We start from the raw sequence: 18,514 nt of genomic DNA on the forward strand, positions 1-18,514 counted from the left end.
GTTAAAATTAACCAGGAGGAGATTTGAAGGAACTTAAACTTATTATAGGGTTTGACAATAATTTGTATGAGAGGGAGATTTAATCAGAAAGTTTGGTACCTGAGACTGATGATAAAACATGCAAAATCTTGATGTAGCAACCGAAACAAAGCACTCACGACAGGTACCAATCTCCAACCAATATTCTATCCAACCCTTATATATACTCATCTCACTTGGAGCAATTAGCACCCACAATTTATTCATTTGAGAGCTATAATTTCATATCATATATTTATATTTATGGAGAAGACACACTCCAAATCTACTCTTAAGGTCGTGCATGGTTCTTAATTACGTAATTGACTTGTTAAATTAATTTGTTCTTCTTTAATTTCGATGCTGATGAGTGTAATGATAGCTTGAAAGTGTCTTATATATCTTTCTTATTTCTTGACTTGGCCTTCTCTTTTTTCCAATGAAGTTTGTGAAGAGTGCTTCACAGTTCACAACGGGTTTATGGAGCACAAATTCTGAAGGAATGGTGAGATCAGACACATATACCACCTCAATATTGGAAAACCATATATATATTTATATCTATATTCGCTGCCAAGTTAGCATGTCAACATATTATTAGTGTAGTTAATGGGGTTAATCAAGTGTCAAGCGGCTATATATTGTTGCAATTATTCTAGAGAGGTGATGAACATACCTTGGTTCGATTAAGGTGATGAACATCTCTGTATATTTACAGTACTGGGACTTGTTCATAAAGTTCTACCACTTGATTTATAGCTCTTTTATATGTTTCTTAATTTATTTTGGGCGGTGTTATCCACACACATCTTTTTAACTCTCACACACCTTTTATTAATTTATGTTTTTTTATTTTTTCCAATTTATTCAATCTAATAATAAAAAATTGAGAGCTATGTGTGAATATTTAAAAAGAGTGTGTGAAAAACATCATCCTTTATTTTATGAAAATGTGTATTGTATCATGACGTCATAAATGTGATTTCAGACAATATATCACTTTGCCATACTTTGTGTCCTTTCTTACAAAGGTTAAGGCAGAGGTACACCGTACAGATCAGGTCTAGAGAATTATATCCTTTTATGGAAATTAATTATTAAGTCGCAAATGAGAGTGTATTAGCTAAAAAAGTACTTTCTTAATGATGTTAAATCTAATTATTCGAGTGAAGTGGCATGAAGATGGAAAGTGCTTTCCTTATATGGTTAAGATCCCACAAGGTCACATCCTCAACAGAAATCGGTGATATACACTCTATCTTAATTTACTAGTGAGCATAAATTACACCTGTTTTCAGTAAAATTTATGCTTTCGTGGATTCTTGCATCACTTATAATTTACCATAGCACTGCCACTAAAATCATATTTTTCTTAATTTACAGCCAAAAGATGAATTCAAGGACAAATCAAAGGTAAATAATTAACTTATCAGGTTGTATAATCTTACTACTATGCACTGGAGCATGGTAAGCACATGAATTTTAGACTGTTGAATTATTTGGACTTTTTTATTAAATAAAAAAAAATCTTGATCCTCCTTAATTAGCCTGATACATATCATACACTAAAGCATAAGAATTTTAGTCAATCTCACTCTCTTGTGCCCCTCTTTCATGTTAACTACTGAACCTTGTTTATATATATAATAACTAGTCTTGTCAGAAGTCTCCTACAATGGAAAATACCAAAGCTCAAGAAATGAAACTTCACACTCAACAAAGAGCAACCAAACGAGCAATGTTCAACTACATGGTGAGTCGTCAGTTTTCCTTTTCGTGAAAATATTGACCGTAACTCTTTAATTTAGCCTTTCTCGGAAATCTTTATTTTCAGTTTTATCAATTAATGGATATACAAATAACAGGTTGCGACCAAGCTGAGTATCTTGGAGCAGCAGAGAAAACAAGAAGAGATGTTGCAGAAGGTAGAGGCATACACACACACACACACACACACACACACACACACACACACACATATACATGCATACATATAAAAATATTTGAGAAGCAAAAACATGATTCTGATGGAAGAGTGCTGTAACAAATTAATTGAGCAGATGATAGCAGAGGAAGAGATTCGCTTACTGAGAAAAGAGATGGTTCCAAGGGCTCAATTGATGCCATTTTTCGATAGACCTTTCATTCCGCAAAGGTAAAAACAATTTATTAATCCTCTCAGTGCAAGCATTTTGCTCCAGCCAACCGTAATTTTGTGTGTAGTTGGGATACTTTTAGTATGTTATAATATAGGTGTAGAACATAATTAATATCTCACATTTTTAAGGTATATAGTAATAATGATAAAAAGTAAATACATGCTATAATTTAAACAAAATTGTGACATTACGTAATAGAGTTCTGAATATACTGAAAATTTACCATATTCCTGTGCTGTTTTCTTCTTCTTCTTTTGATCTTCTTGCATTGCAGATCGAGCAGGCCTTTAACAATTCCTAGAGAACCAAGTTTCCGAATGATGAGCAGCAAGGGCTTCAGCTGCAACTCTGGCAGTGAACTCTACAATTTCCAACCCACAACTCAAGCTATGAATCCCATCAAGTAGACCATTTCAATAAGTACCACCAACAGATTATTCCTTAAAACATAATCCCATTTGGTGCTTCATGCATACTGTGAGAAAAGCCTTTTTTCATTCAGATCCTTAATTTTCTTGCGTAGTTACTAAAATCCCAAAGTTGGATAGTTGTAATTTAGTTGACCCTCAAGGGGGAATTGCTAGTGACGATTCTCCACAGTTTAGAGAATAAAGACACTGCATTTCCTTTGCTTTTCTATCCTAATCTATTTTGTCACACTCACTGTGGCACATTCTTGAGTCCGTGGCGCATGGTTTATATATAACAACAAAAAAATTGTGGCTTAATTAATTGACATGATAAAATTAACATGGATGCAAAAGATGGTTGATATGGAATGTTAAAGAGACAGATCAATAAACTTGAAATCTCAAGGCTTTTTCTAGCTAGAGGACGTGTTTTCTGAAAGTGAAAAAGAAAACCCAATTGGAATCGATGGATATGAGTTAGGGGCAGACCTGCTACAAGCTATCTGGGGTGTAGCCGAACCGACTTGTGTGTTTTGCTGGACAACACTAGCAATCGGATACATGCTATGCACAACATGAAAGCGAAAGGTGGAAGAAAATATGGAAGAATTTAATTTTATTCTAATTTTAAATCAGTTCAATTATTTTTATGTGGTTTTTAGTTCAAATACCATTGTTAAGAAATTTTTCTAGTGAAAAAGTCAACCAAAATTATACTATATTTTTAGTTTACTTAATTACTATGGATAAAAGTCAACCAAAATTACACTATAATGCAAAATAGTTACTTGATTGTCACACAATCCCTACCAACTTTTCTAGCGACTGGTGACTAGCTAGCTGACCAACTTTTCCGGCGATCAGCCACTTCATTTTGCAGAAAAAATGATATAAAAAATGTCTTCAACGGAGTTTGATCCAAATCTCAAAGTGAAAAGTAACAACTTGTATCACTACACCAAAAAACCACTTGTAATATGTATTACCTTCATTAAGATTAACGAAGGATGATATAAATATTATAAAACGTAATAATATACGTAAAATTAATGTTGTTAATGATATAAATATTATAAAACGTAATAATATACGTAAAATTAATGTTGTTAAGTTGATATTGTTTCACTCAATGGCATAGTCAAGAATTACAAAGCTAAAATTATTACTACGAAATTAAATTTTTAATAGTAAATCTAAAAGTAATAATTTAAAGCAAGAAATTTATACAAAGTAAGGAACCATGTGGTATGGAAGTTTCAATTTATTACTATTCATAATATATTGGTTAAAGTAATGAGTTTATTTAACATTTATTAGTTGCTATTTTCCTTAAAAGCAGCCTTAAGATTTAAAATTTTCATTTGCTAAGTATAATGTGACAATTAAAAATCATAAAATAGCCTAAAAGATTAATACTTTTAAACTTAAAGAACCAAAACTCTCCCTATGCTATAACATTGGTGAGCCTTGTACTTGACTCCAACAGCGGCTTTACTTGTGAGGTCATGAGTTCAAATCTCCAAATTAACGTTATTTTTATCTTTTATCAACATGTGTGACATATGTCACCGTTGATGCCTGTAATCGAAATGAAAAATGTCTAATTACGCACGGCGATTGGCAAAATAAATTTTGGTTGACCAAAACATTTTGTGATGACCGTTTGGTAAACTTTCCGGCGATTGTGCTCGTGGCCTATGGGTCATGTGCACTGTGGGAAATATATGAATGAATTTATGGTTATTAATGTCTTGGCCACAAAATGCGGCTTAATCCAAATAGAATGGATTTTGTTTGGTAGTTGTCCATAGGAAATTGGTATTTTTTTTCTTAGAATTCGTGTCCAACTTGGTATTTAATCTTAATTTAGCTCTATTAAAATGAAAACAATTTAAATTGAAAATGAAATAACCTCCACATTCAGTAAAAATAAATTCCATAAAAAACTTATGTGGGTGTTTATAAAGCGTTTTCGGTAAAAAAAAAAGATATTATCTCCAAAAGCGTTTTTCATTTTAAAAACACTTTCACACAAGTCCAAATTGTTAGAAATGCTACAAGAAAAGTATCTGCAAATTGGGTATCAAGTAATTAAGTATTTTACCTAAATAAAAAAAGGAAGAATCCATGCGTGTTAAAGCAAAAATCAGTGGGCGCACACTGACTAAATGGTATTCATAATGCACGAAGACCAACTTGCAGGAGAATTTATGTTAATTTCTGTTTCTGTCTGTTTTCCTATTAATAATATTGTAAACCTTAGGAAGGACGCCAATTGGCTACTGGCTAGAGCCTTCAAGAACCTTCTCCTACTGCTGTAGCATCCACAGTAAAGGACCAATACCTAAGTATTTATAGGTAAGCGGGATTAACCCAGAAAAATAAAAAGAAAAGTTAATCATTGAGAGCGAGAAAGGAGGCGAGATCGATGGGGAAGGAACGCAGTGTAGGAATAGGCATGGATTATTCAGCAACAAGCAAATTGGCCCTAAGATGGGCGGTCGATAATCTGATCGAAGAAGGAGATCGCATCGTATTAATCCACGTTGAGCCACCCAAAGCTGCAACAAGCAGGAAGCAGCTGTTTGAGAACTCTGGATCACGTACGCAGTCTCTCCCTCTACATATATACACTTGTTAATTGTCATTAGTTACCTTAATGATTTATTTTTAATTCATGACTTATCTATTATATATATATATGTATGTATGTATGTATGTATGTATAAATCAATTACATCTACATAATTTCTTTTGGTTTTTGGTGCTTTTGATTGCAGCTTTGATTCCTTTGGAAGAACTTGTACTGGAGACTAACGTCTCAAAGCAGTATGGACTTACTAATGATCCAGAGGTGCTTGATGTTCTTGATAAAGTTTCAAGAAGTAAAGGGGTATGTTACTTTGTTACATATTAATCTCATTTTTCATGTTCTTTTGTATACTTCCTCATATTCTTTTGCATATCCTAGTTATCTATATAACAATTGGTGTACCAATCTACAGTAATTTGTATATACTATCCTTACGGTCGGTATGATAATCAAATAAATATTGATATTGTATACCAAATGCTGTAGATTGGTAGCCGTACTTTTTAAAATTAGTTTTTGTGCGTCGACATTAATTATTAGATTAGAAACTAGAGTGTGATTAATTTGTATGTGGATTGTGATTAGGCCAAGGTTGTGGCCAAGGTGTACTGGGGAGATGCAGGGGAAAAGTTGTGTGATGCTGTGCTAGATCTCAAGCTTGATTCGCTTGTTGTTGGAAGCAGGGGATTAGGCCTTATCAAAAGGTAACCATTATTTGACTAATTATCTCCACTAAATTAATTCACCTTCTCATAAAAACACAAAATTAAAGAGAGAAAATAAAGGTTTTGCGTTGGATTAATTTTTTTGTTCCTACAAAATGGATGATTAATATGTGGTGAATTTGCAGGGTGCTGCTGGGCAGTGTTAGCAACTACGTGGTGACAAATGCTTCATGTCCAGTTACAGTTGTCAAGGGGGCGCAATCATCCAAACCATAAATCTCAAAGGAACTCTTTCAAATAATAACAAGTAGTTGTGAATTATAATGTGTTGAAATTCAAGGAAATTAGGGCTTGGGGGTATTTTGTGGGTTTTTTATTCTTTCCTTTTCTTAAGTATAGAATGTTTTTATTCTGTCGGCTTTGGATTGATGGGTATTTGTTATGATATGATATGATATATGCTCCTTGGCAAAGATGTTCAATTTTTATTTTTATTTTTGTAAAAGCAAATATATTCAATTTAATATCTTCCATTTGACTTTACGCATTCTATCAGAATAATGCTAAAGACACATTTTTATTAATTTCTTACACATTTCTGTTTGATTATGACCGTTGTTTTTATGATTTATCCAACCTAAGGACAAAAAGAAAATAAAGACGTGTGAGAAGCTTGAAGAAAAGTATGAAAATCACCCTTTGTATTATTGTTTCATAGAATCCTAATTAGTTGAATGATTTGGCCCAGTCTTAAACTCTAGGGTGGGCTGGGTGTAGGGAGTGGAAATCCAATTATGATGAGTTGTTCTCGTATGGAAGTGGAGGGAAGAAATCTAAATGTGTTATTTGACGGAATTACTAAGCAGATTCTCACTCTTTTTATGAGAGGGTAAATATTTCGCACACGATCATTACTAAAAATTTAATCTCATTTAATCTTTATTTATTAAAACAAAAACAAACAAAAAAGTAGATTGTTACGTTGGCTTGTGATGATTTCAGGTAATTGATCCTTAATTGTACTCCAAATAATCTTTAGTTATTTATGAGACCAATTGGGGTTCGACACTGGATTATTACTTAATACAAGAAACAACTTCAATGAAATGTTTAATCAGAGTTCTTTGCTGATTGCAAATTTAATTAAGTCTTGTCATCAGCATACATACTCAGGAGCCCCTTTTCAACTTTTACAAAGTAAAAGGGGGTAAAATGCTCAGTAGCCGGCATCAACTACTTGAGCAAAAGAAATTGTCACACACCAAACAAAAATGGACGCTCACTCCCACCCGAATTGTAAGGACAATAGTACAAGTACAGAAATAACCCTAACATGGCCATAACACACATAATCATAGAAGATAGGTCAATAATTCATTAGAGTAGCAAAAGGGAGACCTTTCTAACAAACAACATTCATCTTCTCCTTCCTGGCCATAACAAACTTCCTCCAAATTGTCGTGATCTCCCTTGTTTTCTCCAAATCACTCTTCTTACTCTCAAGTGTCGTCCCAGGTTTCTCACCATCTTCATCAGCAGCCTTCACATTGGAGCTAAGCTTAGATGGAAGCGTGTCAAGTTCACTCAACACTTTTTTGATGTCATTCACGAGCCGCTCCGCCAAAGTGCGAGAGAAGTCTTCCCTAATGACGACACGTAGCACGGTGATGTGTTGTGCGTCCGGGGGCATGGTGTATGCCGGAATTATCCATCCGAAGCGGCGAAGCAAGTCGGAGATTTCAAACTCGTCGTGGCGATGGTTATCCTTCAAAGAGAAGGCCACCAAGGGTACACCTTCGTCTTTGGAGACTATGTTGAAGCGACCTGTCTTCTCCAATCCTTCTTTTAGTACTATCATGTTTTCACGACAATTTTCCATGACATTCTTGTATCCCTGATTTACATATACAAGAATTAACATATTAGTATCACGTTTGAGACTTTCGTGCATATTAATTACTTGATCACAATTAGATGTCTCAATGATTTTTCTATTGGATTAATATTTTATGCAAGATGGTCTATCATGAAATTGGAGGTGTCCTATTAGCCATTTGACATGTACATATAATTAATGGTAAAATTTTCATGATTATTTCATTTAGAAGTTATTAGTGTACTCACCTCAAAACCCAAGCGAATCAGTTGATAATATTGAGCAATAACTTGGCTGGAGCCTGCATTGTGAAAAACATTTATACTCAGTCGAAAGTTTAACATGTACTTAATTAAGTGAACTAATTATTAATTCTATCACTAAATTAATGAAGTCTTCTAAAAAAGTACCTTTTGAGAAGTTGAGGGTGAAAGTAGGTTGGTCAGCTCCAAGATAGTTGATATGGAAGATGAGTTCCTCCGGCAAATCTTCTTTGTTCCTCCAGATGACCCATCCAATCCCTGCGTACACAAGTCCGTACTTGTGTCCGCTAACGTTGATGCTCTTCACAAGGGGCAAACGGAAATCCCATTCCAGTTCTGGGTAAAGAAATGGAGCAATAAACCCACCACTTGCTGCGTCTACATGGATTGGAGTATCCCATCTGCGTACCCAAGTAGAAGATGTAAACCAGTAAATAATGTGTCACATCAGTTGGTATAATATCAGTTTAAAATACTACAATTCTTAATCTTCTACAAGTGCACCAAAGTCACAATGTACGTACATACGCCTACACCAACGAACTTGTAAGATAGAGATAGAGATAGAGATGCATACCCAGTTTCCTTGTTCTTCTCTATCAAGAGATCATTCAAGAGCTTCACATTTTCGAACTCACCGTTGAGGGTGGAGCCGAGGATAGCAGCAACGCAGATTGTGTTCTCATCAACCATTTCCACTGCTTTCTCAGGGTCCATTACATAGTAGCCCTCCCTCAACTTCACCTCCTTCAACTCCACCTCAAAGTACCTTGCAAACTTCTCCCAGCACACCTTAAATTTATACAACAAGATATATTTATTTAGTTCAGTATATATGTAGCAGAGGAAAAACGAGTCACAGTAGTTTGATTAATTGCAATGCTGAAAGTACCAAATTTTTTGTGCACTGGTTCTTAAATCACATTACATTACGCGACAAGTGATGTTCGAGTACCAACTAGTCATGATAACTAAGGCAACAAGTCAACCACCCATGTCACATACCGTGGTTCATCAATGTCGTTTAAGAATGTGTCTTCATAGCATAAATTGTATACTGACAGCTATATGAATACCTGGACATTGGCTCCGGTGACAATGTTGGGTTTGTCAACGGGTTTGCCCTCAGCTCTCCTCTTGTTTTGCCACTTCCTCTTGAATGCCAAGCCAGCCAACATGATGGCCTCAGAAGAGCCCACCGTTCCCACTCCAACTGCTGCCTCTGAATCTCCCAATGGTGCATTGAACAGATGAGCTATCATGTTTACGCACCGATTCTGTCATGTTTTCATGCGCACAATATCAACACACACATCAGTTCCATGTATGCACTAACTGTACGTGCACCCTTTAGCTTTCAGAATTTATCATAAGGTTTGTAAAATTAATTCTATAAATTAGTAGAAAACAAATTACAAATTCATTGTGAGTGGTTAATCGTATCATTTAGATTCTCATAATGAGTGTCATAATTGCATTTATCCTTCGATTTTTATTTGTCTCTCTAGAATGCATGTCAACAACATTTCTCTTTCGATTTTTATTTGTCTAGAATGCATGTCAACAACATTTCTCCTTCGATTTTTATTTGTCTCTCTCCTCACGTAAGGCAATGCAATCAGCATAATCGTGAGTTGTCCTCCATTAGTTGGTATATGCAAAGCTTTAACTTAGAGAAGCAAACGCAATGCTACAAAGATGGCAGTTGAAAAATCTAAAAATTAGAGGTAGGTTAAAAGATGAACAAAAAGAAAAAATTCACTGTTCGAATTCTAATTCGATTCCGAAACTTTAAATGTACGACTATGCAGTCAACATTTGGAAATTTCTTGACTGAGACTGATTCTAATTTTAATTCTAATTCAGCTTTAAAACTGATTCCTGCAGACTCGATCGTCAATGAAAGTTTGGTCCCTCTTCTTGACCAAAGTCAAAACATGCATCCAATCTTTCACATCAACACGTTTTACAAAACGGACTGAATAATTTCTATATAAACCATGCGTGCAGTTAATCTTGACATATGTAACTGGTGATTTTATATTTCCTAGAAGGGGAGGGAATAGAAAATAAAAGTGGTCATACCAAAAAAACAAAAAAAGTAGTAAATACAAAAAAATAATTTATACATCTATCTACTATAATCAAATTGGCCTCATCTAACTAAGGTATTTTTCTTCACTTGTAAGTAAAAGGTTTTAGGTTCAATTTTTCTAAAGACGAATTTGAACCATATTATTGTTAGCTCATTGTAAGACTAAAGTCACCCCTTTCCTTACAAATCGTTTGCTCAAAAAAAAAAAAAAAAAAAAAAAAAGTTTGACATTTTGACTCATCTTTTGTGTCTGTCAGCATTTGAAGTGAACCGAAAGAGAAAGGCTTTATTTTGGAATCAAGTTTACCCTAAATAAATCAAAATCAAAACAAAACAAACATGGGAAAAAAATATATTTAGTCATCAAAATTTGCATTCAGTCATTTCAAAAGTATTTCTAATATACTCTTTGAATAAGACTTCTGAAAATATTGGGACAATAATGTAGGTGAACAAATTAAAATTGTCCTCAAATTGATTAAAATTTTGCAGTTCATGAGTGCATTATTAAATCCAAATGTGCATAAGGTCTGACTATAAACACATGAGTCCCTTTCTCCTAAACCGTATTGTCCAGGAATATAACTTTTGGCAAAAGACTAATCAGTGGAAGTTGAAAGCATAACAGGGCCGCAGATGGCGTTTGGTGATAGGCGGCACGGCAGCCCTTTCTTGTCCCTCCCAACTAAACTTGTTGACTAATGAAGGAAAATAAAGCTAATAGGCAAGCATCAGAAACCCTACCCCACTGCTAAGAATTCATTCCAAAGAATTCAATATCATATTTACCCACTTCCTTTGTGGATTTGTAATTAGTGGTCCGAGTTTCCTAGTAACTAACTAAACATCAGAGTCAAAATATTAACTTTAAAACTAGAAAATTACTGAAAAATATAATGAAAAACTGTTATCTGAATTTTTATGATATTAAATACAGATTTGAATCCTATCCGAATTCAAATTGTAGAGATCTTAGAGATCCTCACATCCTAACCGTTCATCGTATATCATGAGGTCATAAATTATTTTAGATTCTTTTATATAAAATTAAACATAAATAATACCTAAAGAAAACTAACCACACAATATACGATGAACGGCTAGGATGTGAAGATCCCTACTATCCCCACAAAGAAGATCTGAAGAGGATCCTCGTCCATTAAATACCACTACTATTGAGAACTCAATCAGCTCTTGTTATCGCGTAAGTAGTGAATAAGGTTTTGGGTTTATACCTATGCATTCCGAGTTCTAAATTCCCTTATTTTCTAAATCCTTGTAATAGTTTTGAATATTTTCCCTTCTTTTAATAATAATATTATTTTTTTTAAAAAGTCGTAATTGTTTTGGTAGTTATGTTTTTTGTTCAATAAATTGCTTATCGAGTTCAAAGCATTATCTTTCTTTCTTAATATAGCTTGGAGTGGTAATATCAACTGTAATTTAAAAAAAAAAAAAAAAACAACTCATTCTCATTAAAAGAAATCCATTTTTATTTTCGTGTAAGATTTTCACTTCACAAAGCCTTCCATGTGGTCCTAAGAGCAATTTTTTTTATAACTTTGCAACTTAAAATAATTCTTCTAAATATTTTGGCCACTGAACTAAGTTTATAGAGAAAATAATTTTCACTCTTATTAGTTTTTCACACATTTTTTTTTTTAAATTTTAACTTTCAAATTGAATAAATTAAATAAAAATAATGAACATAATTGAATAAAAGTGTGCAAAAAACCAAAATGAATTTATTTATCATTTTTTTCTTCAATAACAAAGACTATTTTCGTTGTTGGGGTACTTCGCGTCCGACGCTTCATGACATTGATATATGTGGTGCGGCGAATCGATTCCACATTAGAAGTCCAAGTCCGTGGTTCTAGAAACTGAAATATCTATAAGCATGGCCAATTGGATTGGAATAATGCACGGGTCTCGGTCATATCACTAACACTATTCCTATTTAAATAATTTAACTCACGCCACTAAGTATTACTGTAGTGTTCATTTTCACTTGGAAATGAAAAGTCTTAAATTCGAATTTCGTAAATAGTAAATTAGACATCAAATTAGTTTGCTCATCGTGTGGTTTAACCGAACTCTCTCTCTTTCTAGTGTACAAATATCAATGTACTAAAAAAATAAAAAATTTAATTCACAAAAATACCTTCACTTTTTCAATTTAATTAATATTTTTTTGTTCAAAAAAAAAATCACAAAAACACCTACCTCGAGTTTTTCCTTCTTACGCACAAATTACAGATTGCCATGTTATTATCATTTTTCTTATTTGTGTTTTTATTAAACCACTTTAGGCATTACACATGTAGAAACAGAAAAAATCTTTCACGCTACATAATTTCGATACTACAACATATGGGCTAGCCTAGTGGTGAGGGTGTGGGTTAAAGGGGTGGGGTAGTATAGGTCCTAGGTTCGATGAACGGGGTGGGTAAAGGGTTATAGGTCCTAGGTTCGATGAACGGGGTGGGTAAAGGGGTGGGGTAGTAAAAAAAAAAAAGAAAAAATCTTCAAAATTATACTAATTCAACGGTTGTGAATACTGATGAAGGTTGAAATTAATGAAGGACAATATTTGAGTATTAACTATTTTACTGGTTAAGTTAGGTGGCCCAATAAAAACAAGACATGTGTTGAGTGCAGCTTTTAGGTGACCGTTTCGTTTGTGCAACACTGCTATGGGCCTATGGCTTTGAAGTTTCTGTGGGACAATCGGGCAAAGAAGAAAAGAACGAATGTGAAGAAGAAGAAGATAGACTTTCCAACTGACAAGACGGCAAGACCTTTTCCTATTTTTTATGAAAAGTAGAGATGTTGTGGGATCTTTATTTAATATAAATTTTAACAGAATTAGTTAAAAAGGTTATTCTTTCTTATCATAACAAATTTGAAAATTAATACTTACGAATTTTTAATTTATTGATCAAAAAATTCAATTGAGCTAAAGTTCAGAAATCCTCAAAAAATAATATTGCTATTACTACCAATCAGGCCTTAGCATGTGGATTATTAAACATCGAACGCAATTAACAACGTCGCAAACATGGCATCTACTTTTAAAACATCTAAGAAAAGATTAAGTCGTTGTTTATGATATATAATAACCCTAATTAACGCGTCTACAATTAACATATTCTTACCCACTTCCACTACTAGGACGTGCTAAATTATGTCCATATTTTATGCTGTTCTTATTACTTTAATATAATAAATAATTTCTAAATGGGAGTGGATTCAGAGGCAGATTGTCTGCCCTCCTGTTTGGTGCCATTTCTATTCCCTCCTATTTTGTGAGGTCACGATTAAGTCACGTCAATATTTTATATTAATTTTTTTATATAAAGATAATAAGACAAAAAATAATATAAAATTGTGACATGGGTTAACACAAATAGAAGGGATAGGAATGACATCCAAATAGGAAGGGATTGACGATGAATAATATTGATAAAAAAAGATGCGACTTTTTAAAAGGAAATAAAAAGAAATGAGTAAATTTATTACCTGGAGCTCAGTGGTGATAGGGTACTCATCCATGTCGACGTAGTTCTTGTTGATGGAGGCCATCATGAGTTTATCACACTCAGGCTCCATCCATGTCGTCACGAACGATGCCAGATTCAGCCTAGGGTTCCCATCCAACATCAGCTCATCGTTTATGATCTGGTACGCTGCCTCCTTCGGGATCGAATTTTCCGCCATTTTGAACCTTCATGATAAAAAAATCATCAATCGGTACGAATCATGCATATGTGCGTAGAGGGAAATTCGTTTTCATGCAAAATTGTACTATATAGTCCGACTGTAAACCTAAATTATGTAGTAAGAGTTTTTTTCGCAAAATATATGATCTAGATTCACAGTATTACCGATGAAAAAAAAAACCACAAAATGAAGAAATTCAAGTGATATAATTACCTTGGAAGAGAAGTTCGGACGTATCGAGAAGCGAAGGTTGAGTGGACGGAGACGTCCGACTCCGACGCAGCCCTTGAGAGAGCCATGGCGGTGATGATCGATCTAGAGATGTAAATGTGGTATTGTGTAGGAGATTGGGGTTTTGGGAAGGAAGAAGATGGATGGTAGTATAAAACTGGGGGAGGACAGAGAGAGACACATATTTATAAGGAAAAACAAATTCCATATGCTTTTCCAATTTTTTTTAAGGGAGACAACTGAGGGCAAGTCATGATTCTTTACCATTTTCAGGGGTCAGGAAGACTAATAAAGGTATTTCAACCTTCCCTGGTCACAGTCAAGCAGACTCATCAACTTGGAGCCTCAAACTGTGACCTCCCTTTATTTTTGTACTTTGAGAGCTGAAATTCACACTCTTACCACTGAGCCACTTCCCGTGGTTAACAAATTTCATATGTTAATTGGTGTTTCGTTAAAAATGATTTGTATTGGAAACTGCCAGGTAAGCCCCTACATTTGGTCGGTGCGTTCGTCCTACAATATGGTTATTGAATTAGTATAATAATACATAGCCTAGAAGGAAGGGCATCCCTAAAGTTCAGGTTGAAATGTATAGATTATTCTTTTCTCGGTGACGCTCGCCCTTGGTTTTGAACTTTACCTTTAGGATCCATTCAAAATCAGTGGCTAGTTTTTCCTTTTCTATTCTTTGTTTCCTAAAACTGAGTAGGGTCAATAGTTAGACTTTCTGAGAAGAAGATGAAATATGAAGAATTTTAAGAGCATGTTAACTGACATGGACTAGAAATTGCAATAATTTTGATTTGAATTTCTTACGTTTACTAGAATATGGGTATATGAATCATTTCATTTCTTAATTTTTTTTTCTGTGTTTAGTGACATGCATTTGATTTTCTGTACTTAGCTTCTTTATTTGTAAGTTCTTCAATTCTTTCATTCTCACATTAGTATAAAGTAAACATGGCCTAAATTCTTTTTTATTTATTCTTCCAACAAGAAAAAAAAAGCTTATTCTTTGTTTTCTTTTAATTATTGTTATTATTATTAAAAACTAGCAATTGTACACATGTTATGAATGTGCTTATTAAAATTTTAAAAATAAAATTTACAAAGAGAACAAATATAAAATGATTGTTAAAGCTTTTTAGTGACGACCTTCTAATAATTTTTCGTCATTGAAGAAGCTATTCATATCTTTAATGATTGGTTCTAGATAACTATTTCGTCACTAAAAATTTATTTATTTGTGAGAAAAATGTGGACGCAAAAATGTGATCAACTGATATGGTTATCTCGCTGTGACGCTTTAGAAAAAAAAAAAGTAAAATATTTTGTGTTTAATTAACTAAATTGCCCCATTATTTTTATTTTGGTTATTTTTCTTTAATTTTGTGGATTGAGTAAATTTGGTCTTTTCACTTTTGTTTTTGTTGACAAAGAGAATTTTGTTAATAGAGTTTAGATTATTTATCTAAAATACAAAGCGATTTGTTATTGACACTGTGAATTTTCTATATTTAAAAAAAATTATAAGAAGTGAAAAATAAAATTTTTAGAATGAGTAAAACATTTCTCAAAGATAAATAGGAAGTGCTATTCAAAGCTCTCCCACAGAGTGCCGCAACAGTAGTGCCAAAAAATGGAAAGTTCGATTTGGAAAATTTGAAAGAACCAGTTTGCCTGCGAAACTGAACTAGTCAAAACCCGGAAATCAAGTCAAAATTGATCAAAAACGTGTAATGACATGATTCAAATTAAAAATCAATTTGTGCACTTAATGCACAGGCTCGTTCTGGTAGCTTAGTTGGGGACATGATCCTGTTTGATTCATCCCCCACCTTTACAGCTTCTCTCTTTGTTTTTTCTTTTGTTTCCTTCTTCAGCCCTTATTGTTCGCTCTTTTATTATTAAGTTGCATTCTTGCGTGCGGATTCTCATTGTTGAGTTTCAATAATGTTTAGTGGTTAATTTTCACCAACAACTAGGTTTATTATGCTTTCATAAAAATCCTTAAATTTGAGAAATTACGCTTACTAGGTTAGTCTTTACTTTGAAGATATGTGAGTCTTTTTTCGTATGAGCATTCATATTAGGAAATTAGTCATCAAATTCAATAATTTACATTACATCAAAACACAATACTTATGCAAAGTGATTAAGTTAAAAATGTTTCTTGCGTGAAACCTTATGTCTATCGTCTCTCTCCTCTATACCCCCTTCCTCTCTCTGTTGATTGTTCACTCTCACTCTCTCGTCATGAGTTTTTCATTTTCTTTCCTTTTCGCGGAGTACAAGGTGAAGCTCATACGGAGGCTTTGGAGATAACGGGGTTGGTTCTCAACCCACTTGAGCAATTTTCTATTCTACCATTGATTTCTATGCACATAGGAAACTTGTATTTCTCATTCACAAATCCTTCTTTGTTTATATTGCTCATTCTCAGTTTGGTCATACTTCCGGTTCATTTTGTTACTAAAAATGCAGAAGGAAACTCAGTACCAAATGCCTAGCAATCCTTGATAGAGCTTATTTATGATTTCGTATTGAACCTGGTAAACGAACAAATAGGTGGTCTTTCTAGAAATGTAAAGCAAAAGTTTTTCTTTCGCATCTCGGTCACTTAAACTTTTTCATTATTTTGTAATCCCTAAGGTATGATACCTTATTTTGTAATCCCTAAGGTAGTATACAGTCAATAAAACAACACCATTTGACCTCAGGATCCATTACTATCAAACAACACCATATGGCCGACTCCTTACCATATTCCAGCAGCTTCAAACTTTGATTTCCAGTTAGCTTCATAAACTTCTTGAAATATGTCCTTGAATCTTATATCATGAACAAACAAAAATATAGATAGGTCAGAAAATGATAAGTACAAATTTTAAATCCTTTTTTTGTTTGTCAAAACAGGGAAATTAGGAATCTGCGTACCTTCCTTCCATCATACTTCTTCAGAATAGTATTTTTTGTGCTAGGATAAAGAGCCCACTTTTTCTCATAAGCTGTGGTCATGGAAGCCCCTGCAAAAGCACGGATGGACTGCATACCCAAGACAGATATACAATATAAGGGACAAACACAGTGACTCACAGCAATCAAGAGATTCTTTCAACAGAAACACGAAAGGAGTAACAAATTAAACCTCATCAGTGTTGTACATGGCCAATGCAACTCCCCACTCCCCTGTAAAGTTGTAAACCTCTAGCTCTGTCTTCTCATCCATTCCTTCTGGTGCTGCAAGCATTTATCATGTAATAAGACAAAAAACTAAAGGAATTTAAGAACTATCACTTATCAAGAGAAACTCTGCACATATAATCCTACTAAACTACAGTGCTGTACACAAATCTAATACTATCAAAGTAAAGATAAAAGTTTACCAAACACCAATTTCAGTTTCCCAGGTCCTCTAATGACTGCATCAGTTGCTCGATACTGATCACCAAAAGCATGTCTTCCAATGCATATCGGCTTTGTCCAGCCTGAAACAGAAACAATAAGCATTGTTCTAATCAGACGAAACTATAGAATCACCATATGACATTATAATACCTGGGATAAGGCGAGGGATGTTTTTGCAAATAATTGGTTCTCTGAAAACAGTACCTGTAGAAAAAGCAATCATTGTAATTTGAAAAGAATATTGTTCAAAAGATGAAAACGTATAGTTCACAGTTTACTAACCATTCAAAATATTCGTAAATAGTCCCATTGGGACTCCTCCACATACTCTTCAAGTTAAACTCCTTCATACGAGCTTCATCTGTCAATTATAACAACAATATCATGAATTTTGTCAATCTCTCGGTGACGACTGAAAATATTAATACAGGATCTAGAGTTGGAAAACAAATGCATGTATAATTGTTCAGTAGTGAATACCTGGAGTAATAGTTGCACACTTGATCGCTACATTGTACCTAAAATACCAAGTGTTAGAGATGCGGAATGAAATAGCAAAATAAAATTTCAAAGCAAAAAGATACTCTAAGCGCTCATTGCTCCTCCGTTCCAAGGCCCTTAAGTAGAGATGCGATAAACGTACTTGAGAGTCGCCTCAGCACTTTCAACAGTAACCTGGTCATCAGTGGCATCCCGATGAGGAAGACCAAGGTCAAAGTATTTGATGTCTAATTCCACAGATGGCAAAATAAGCTGCAGATACAACAAAGAGAAAGAATCATATAAGCAACCACCATCTTGATCACAACAGCATGTAGTTACAAAAAGTAGTATTAGTGAAGCACTTAAGAGTAAGATGTAGAAACCTTGTTCTTAATGGATTTCCAGAAAACCCTTGTCATTTCGTCCCCTGTACCACATATCAAAAGACAGTATGAACAAGTGTACGGTGAAATTTCTTCGAGTCTCGACCCAAGTACACAAGCGTATTAGTTTCGTAAAGTTAGAGTTAAATCAAATCAACAAGTATGCCATGCGTATTAGATTCTCACTCCTTTTATGAGAGGGTA

General features: G+C 34.0%; 3 protein-coding genes and 1 pseudogene across 4 annotated transcripts; 2 read left to right on the forward strand and 2 right to left on the reverse strand.

The window, feature by feature from the left end:
* Positions 1–230: 230 nt before the first annotated feature.
* Positions 231–2,857, forward strand: LOC137740768 (microtubule-destabilizing protein 60). Its single transcript, XM_068480577.2, has 7 exons — positions 231–315; positions 464–523; positions 1,402–1,431; positions 1,673–1,771; positions 1,884–1,943; positions 2,079–2,173; positions 2,452–2,857. Exons 1-7 carry the CDS (start codon positions 283–285, stop codon positions 2,582–2,584), a joined length of 510 nt encoding a protein of 169 aa, XP_068336678.2. The 5' UTR covers positions 231–282; the 3' UTR covers positions 2,585–2,857.
* Positions 2,858–4,859: 2,002 nt separating this feature from the next.
* On the forward strand, positions 4,860–6,383 carry LOC137738663 (universal stress protein PHOS32). Its single transcript, XM_068478137.2, has 4 exons — positions 4,860–5,190; positions 5,368–5,480; positions 5,766–5,884; positions 6,031–6,383. The coding sequence occupies exons 1-4, from the start codon at positions 5,016–5,018 to the stop codon at positions 6,119–6,121; spliced, it is 498 nt and encodes a 165-aa protein (XP_068334238.2). The 5' UTR covers positions 4,860–5,015; the 3' UTR covers positions 6,122–6,383.
* A 564-nt stretch (positions 6,384–6,947) lies between these two features.
* Positions 6,948–14,199, reverse strand: LOC137739920 (glutamate decarboxylase 1). The gene is made up of 7 exons (XM_068479667.2): positions 14,016–14,199; positions 13,602–13,806; positions 9,061–9,261; positions 8,562–8,776; positions 8,132–8,385; positions 7,970–8,022; positions 6,948–7,739 (listed from the first exon to the last, which is right to left on the reverse strand). Exons 1-7 carry the CDS (start codon positions 14,099–14,101, stop codon positions 7,248–7,250), a joined length of 1,506 nt encoding a protein of 501 aa, XP_068335768.1. The 5' UTR covers positions 14,102–14,199; the 3' UTR covers positions 6,948–7,247.
* A 2,423-nt stretch (positions 14,200–16,622) lies between these two features.
* LOC137740769 (isocitrate dehydrogenase [NADP]-like) lies at positions 16,623–18,445 on the reverse strand (annotated as a pseudogene). Its single transcript, XR_015966896.1, has 9 exons — positions 18,311–18,445; positions 18,088–18,197; positions 17,925–17,962; positions 17,727–17,805; positions 17,595–17,648; positions 17,423–17,524; positions 17,185–17,276; positions 16,978–17,081; positions 16,623–16,867 (listed from the first exon to the last, which is right to left on the reverse strand). The product of XR_015966896.1 is annotated as an isocitrate dehydrogenase [NADP]-like (transcript).
* Positions 18,446–18,514: the final 69 nt, after the last annotated feature.

This window comes from Pyrus communis, chromosome 9, assembly GCF_041283825.1.
Source record: "Pyrus communis isolate YQ-2024b chromosome 9, ASM4128382v1, whole genome shotgun sequence".
Lineage (NCBI taxonomy): Eukaryota > Viridiplantae > Streptophyta > Magnoliopsida > Rosales > Rosaceae > Pyrus > Pyrus communis.

Excerpts from the sequence above, each read along its gene's own strand:
- LOC137738663 (XM_068478137.2), top strand. The coding sequence starts at position 5,016 with ATGGGGAAGGAACGCAGTGTAGGAATAGGCATGGATTATTCAGCAACA. Across the intron at positions 5,191-5,367 it reads GTTTGAGAACTCTGGATCAC|CTTTGATTCCTTTGGAAGAA; the intron begins GTACGCAGTCTC and ends TTTTGATTGCAG. Across the intron at positions 5,481-5,765 it reads AAGTTTCAAGAAGTAAAGGG|GCCAAGGTTGTGGCCAAGGT; the intron begins GTATGTTACTTT and ends GATTGTGATTAG.
- LOC137740768 (XM_068480577.2), top strand. The coding sequence starts at position 283 with ATGGAGAAGACACACTCCAAATCTACTCTTAAG. Across the intron at positions 1,432-1,672 it reads AATTCAAGGACAAATCAAAG|TCTTGTCAGAAGTCTCCTAC; the intron begins GTAAATAATTAA and ends TATAATAACTAG. Across the intron at positions 2,174-2,451 it reads AGACCTTTCATTCCGCAAAG|ATCGAGCAGGCCTTTAACAA; the intron begins GTAAAAACAATT and ends CTTGCATTGCAG.
- LOC137739920 (XM_068479667.2), bottom strand. The coding sequence starts at position 14,101 with ATGGCTCTCTCAAGGGCTGCGTCGGAGTCGGACGTCTCCGTCCACTCA. Across the intron at positions 8,777-9,060 it reads TCACCGGAGCCAATGTCCAG|GTGTGCTGGGAGAAGTTTGC; the intron begins GTATTCATATAG and ends TATAAATTTAAG. Across the intron at positions 8,386-8,561 it reads GAGAAGAACAAGGAAACTGG|ATGGGATACTCCAATCCATG; the intron begins GTATGCATCTCT and ends TTGGGTACGCAG.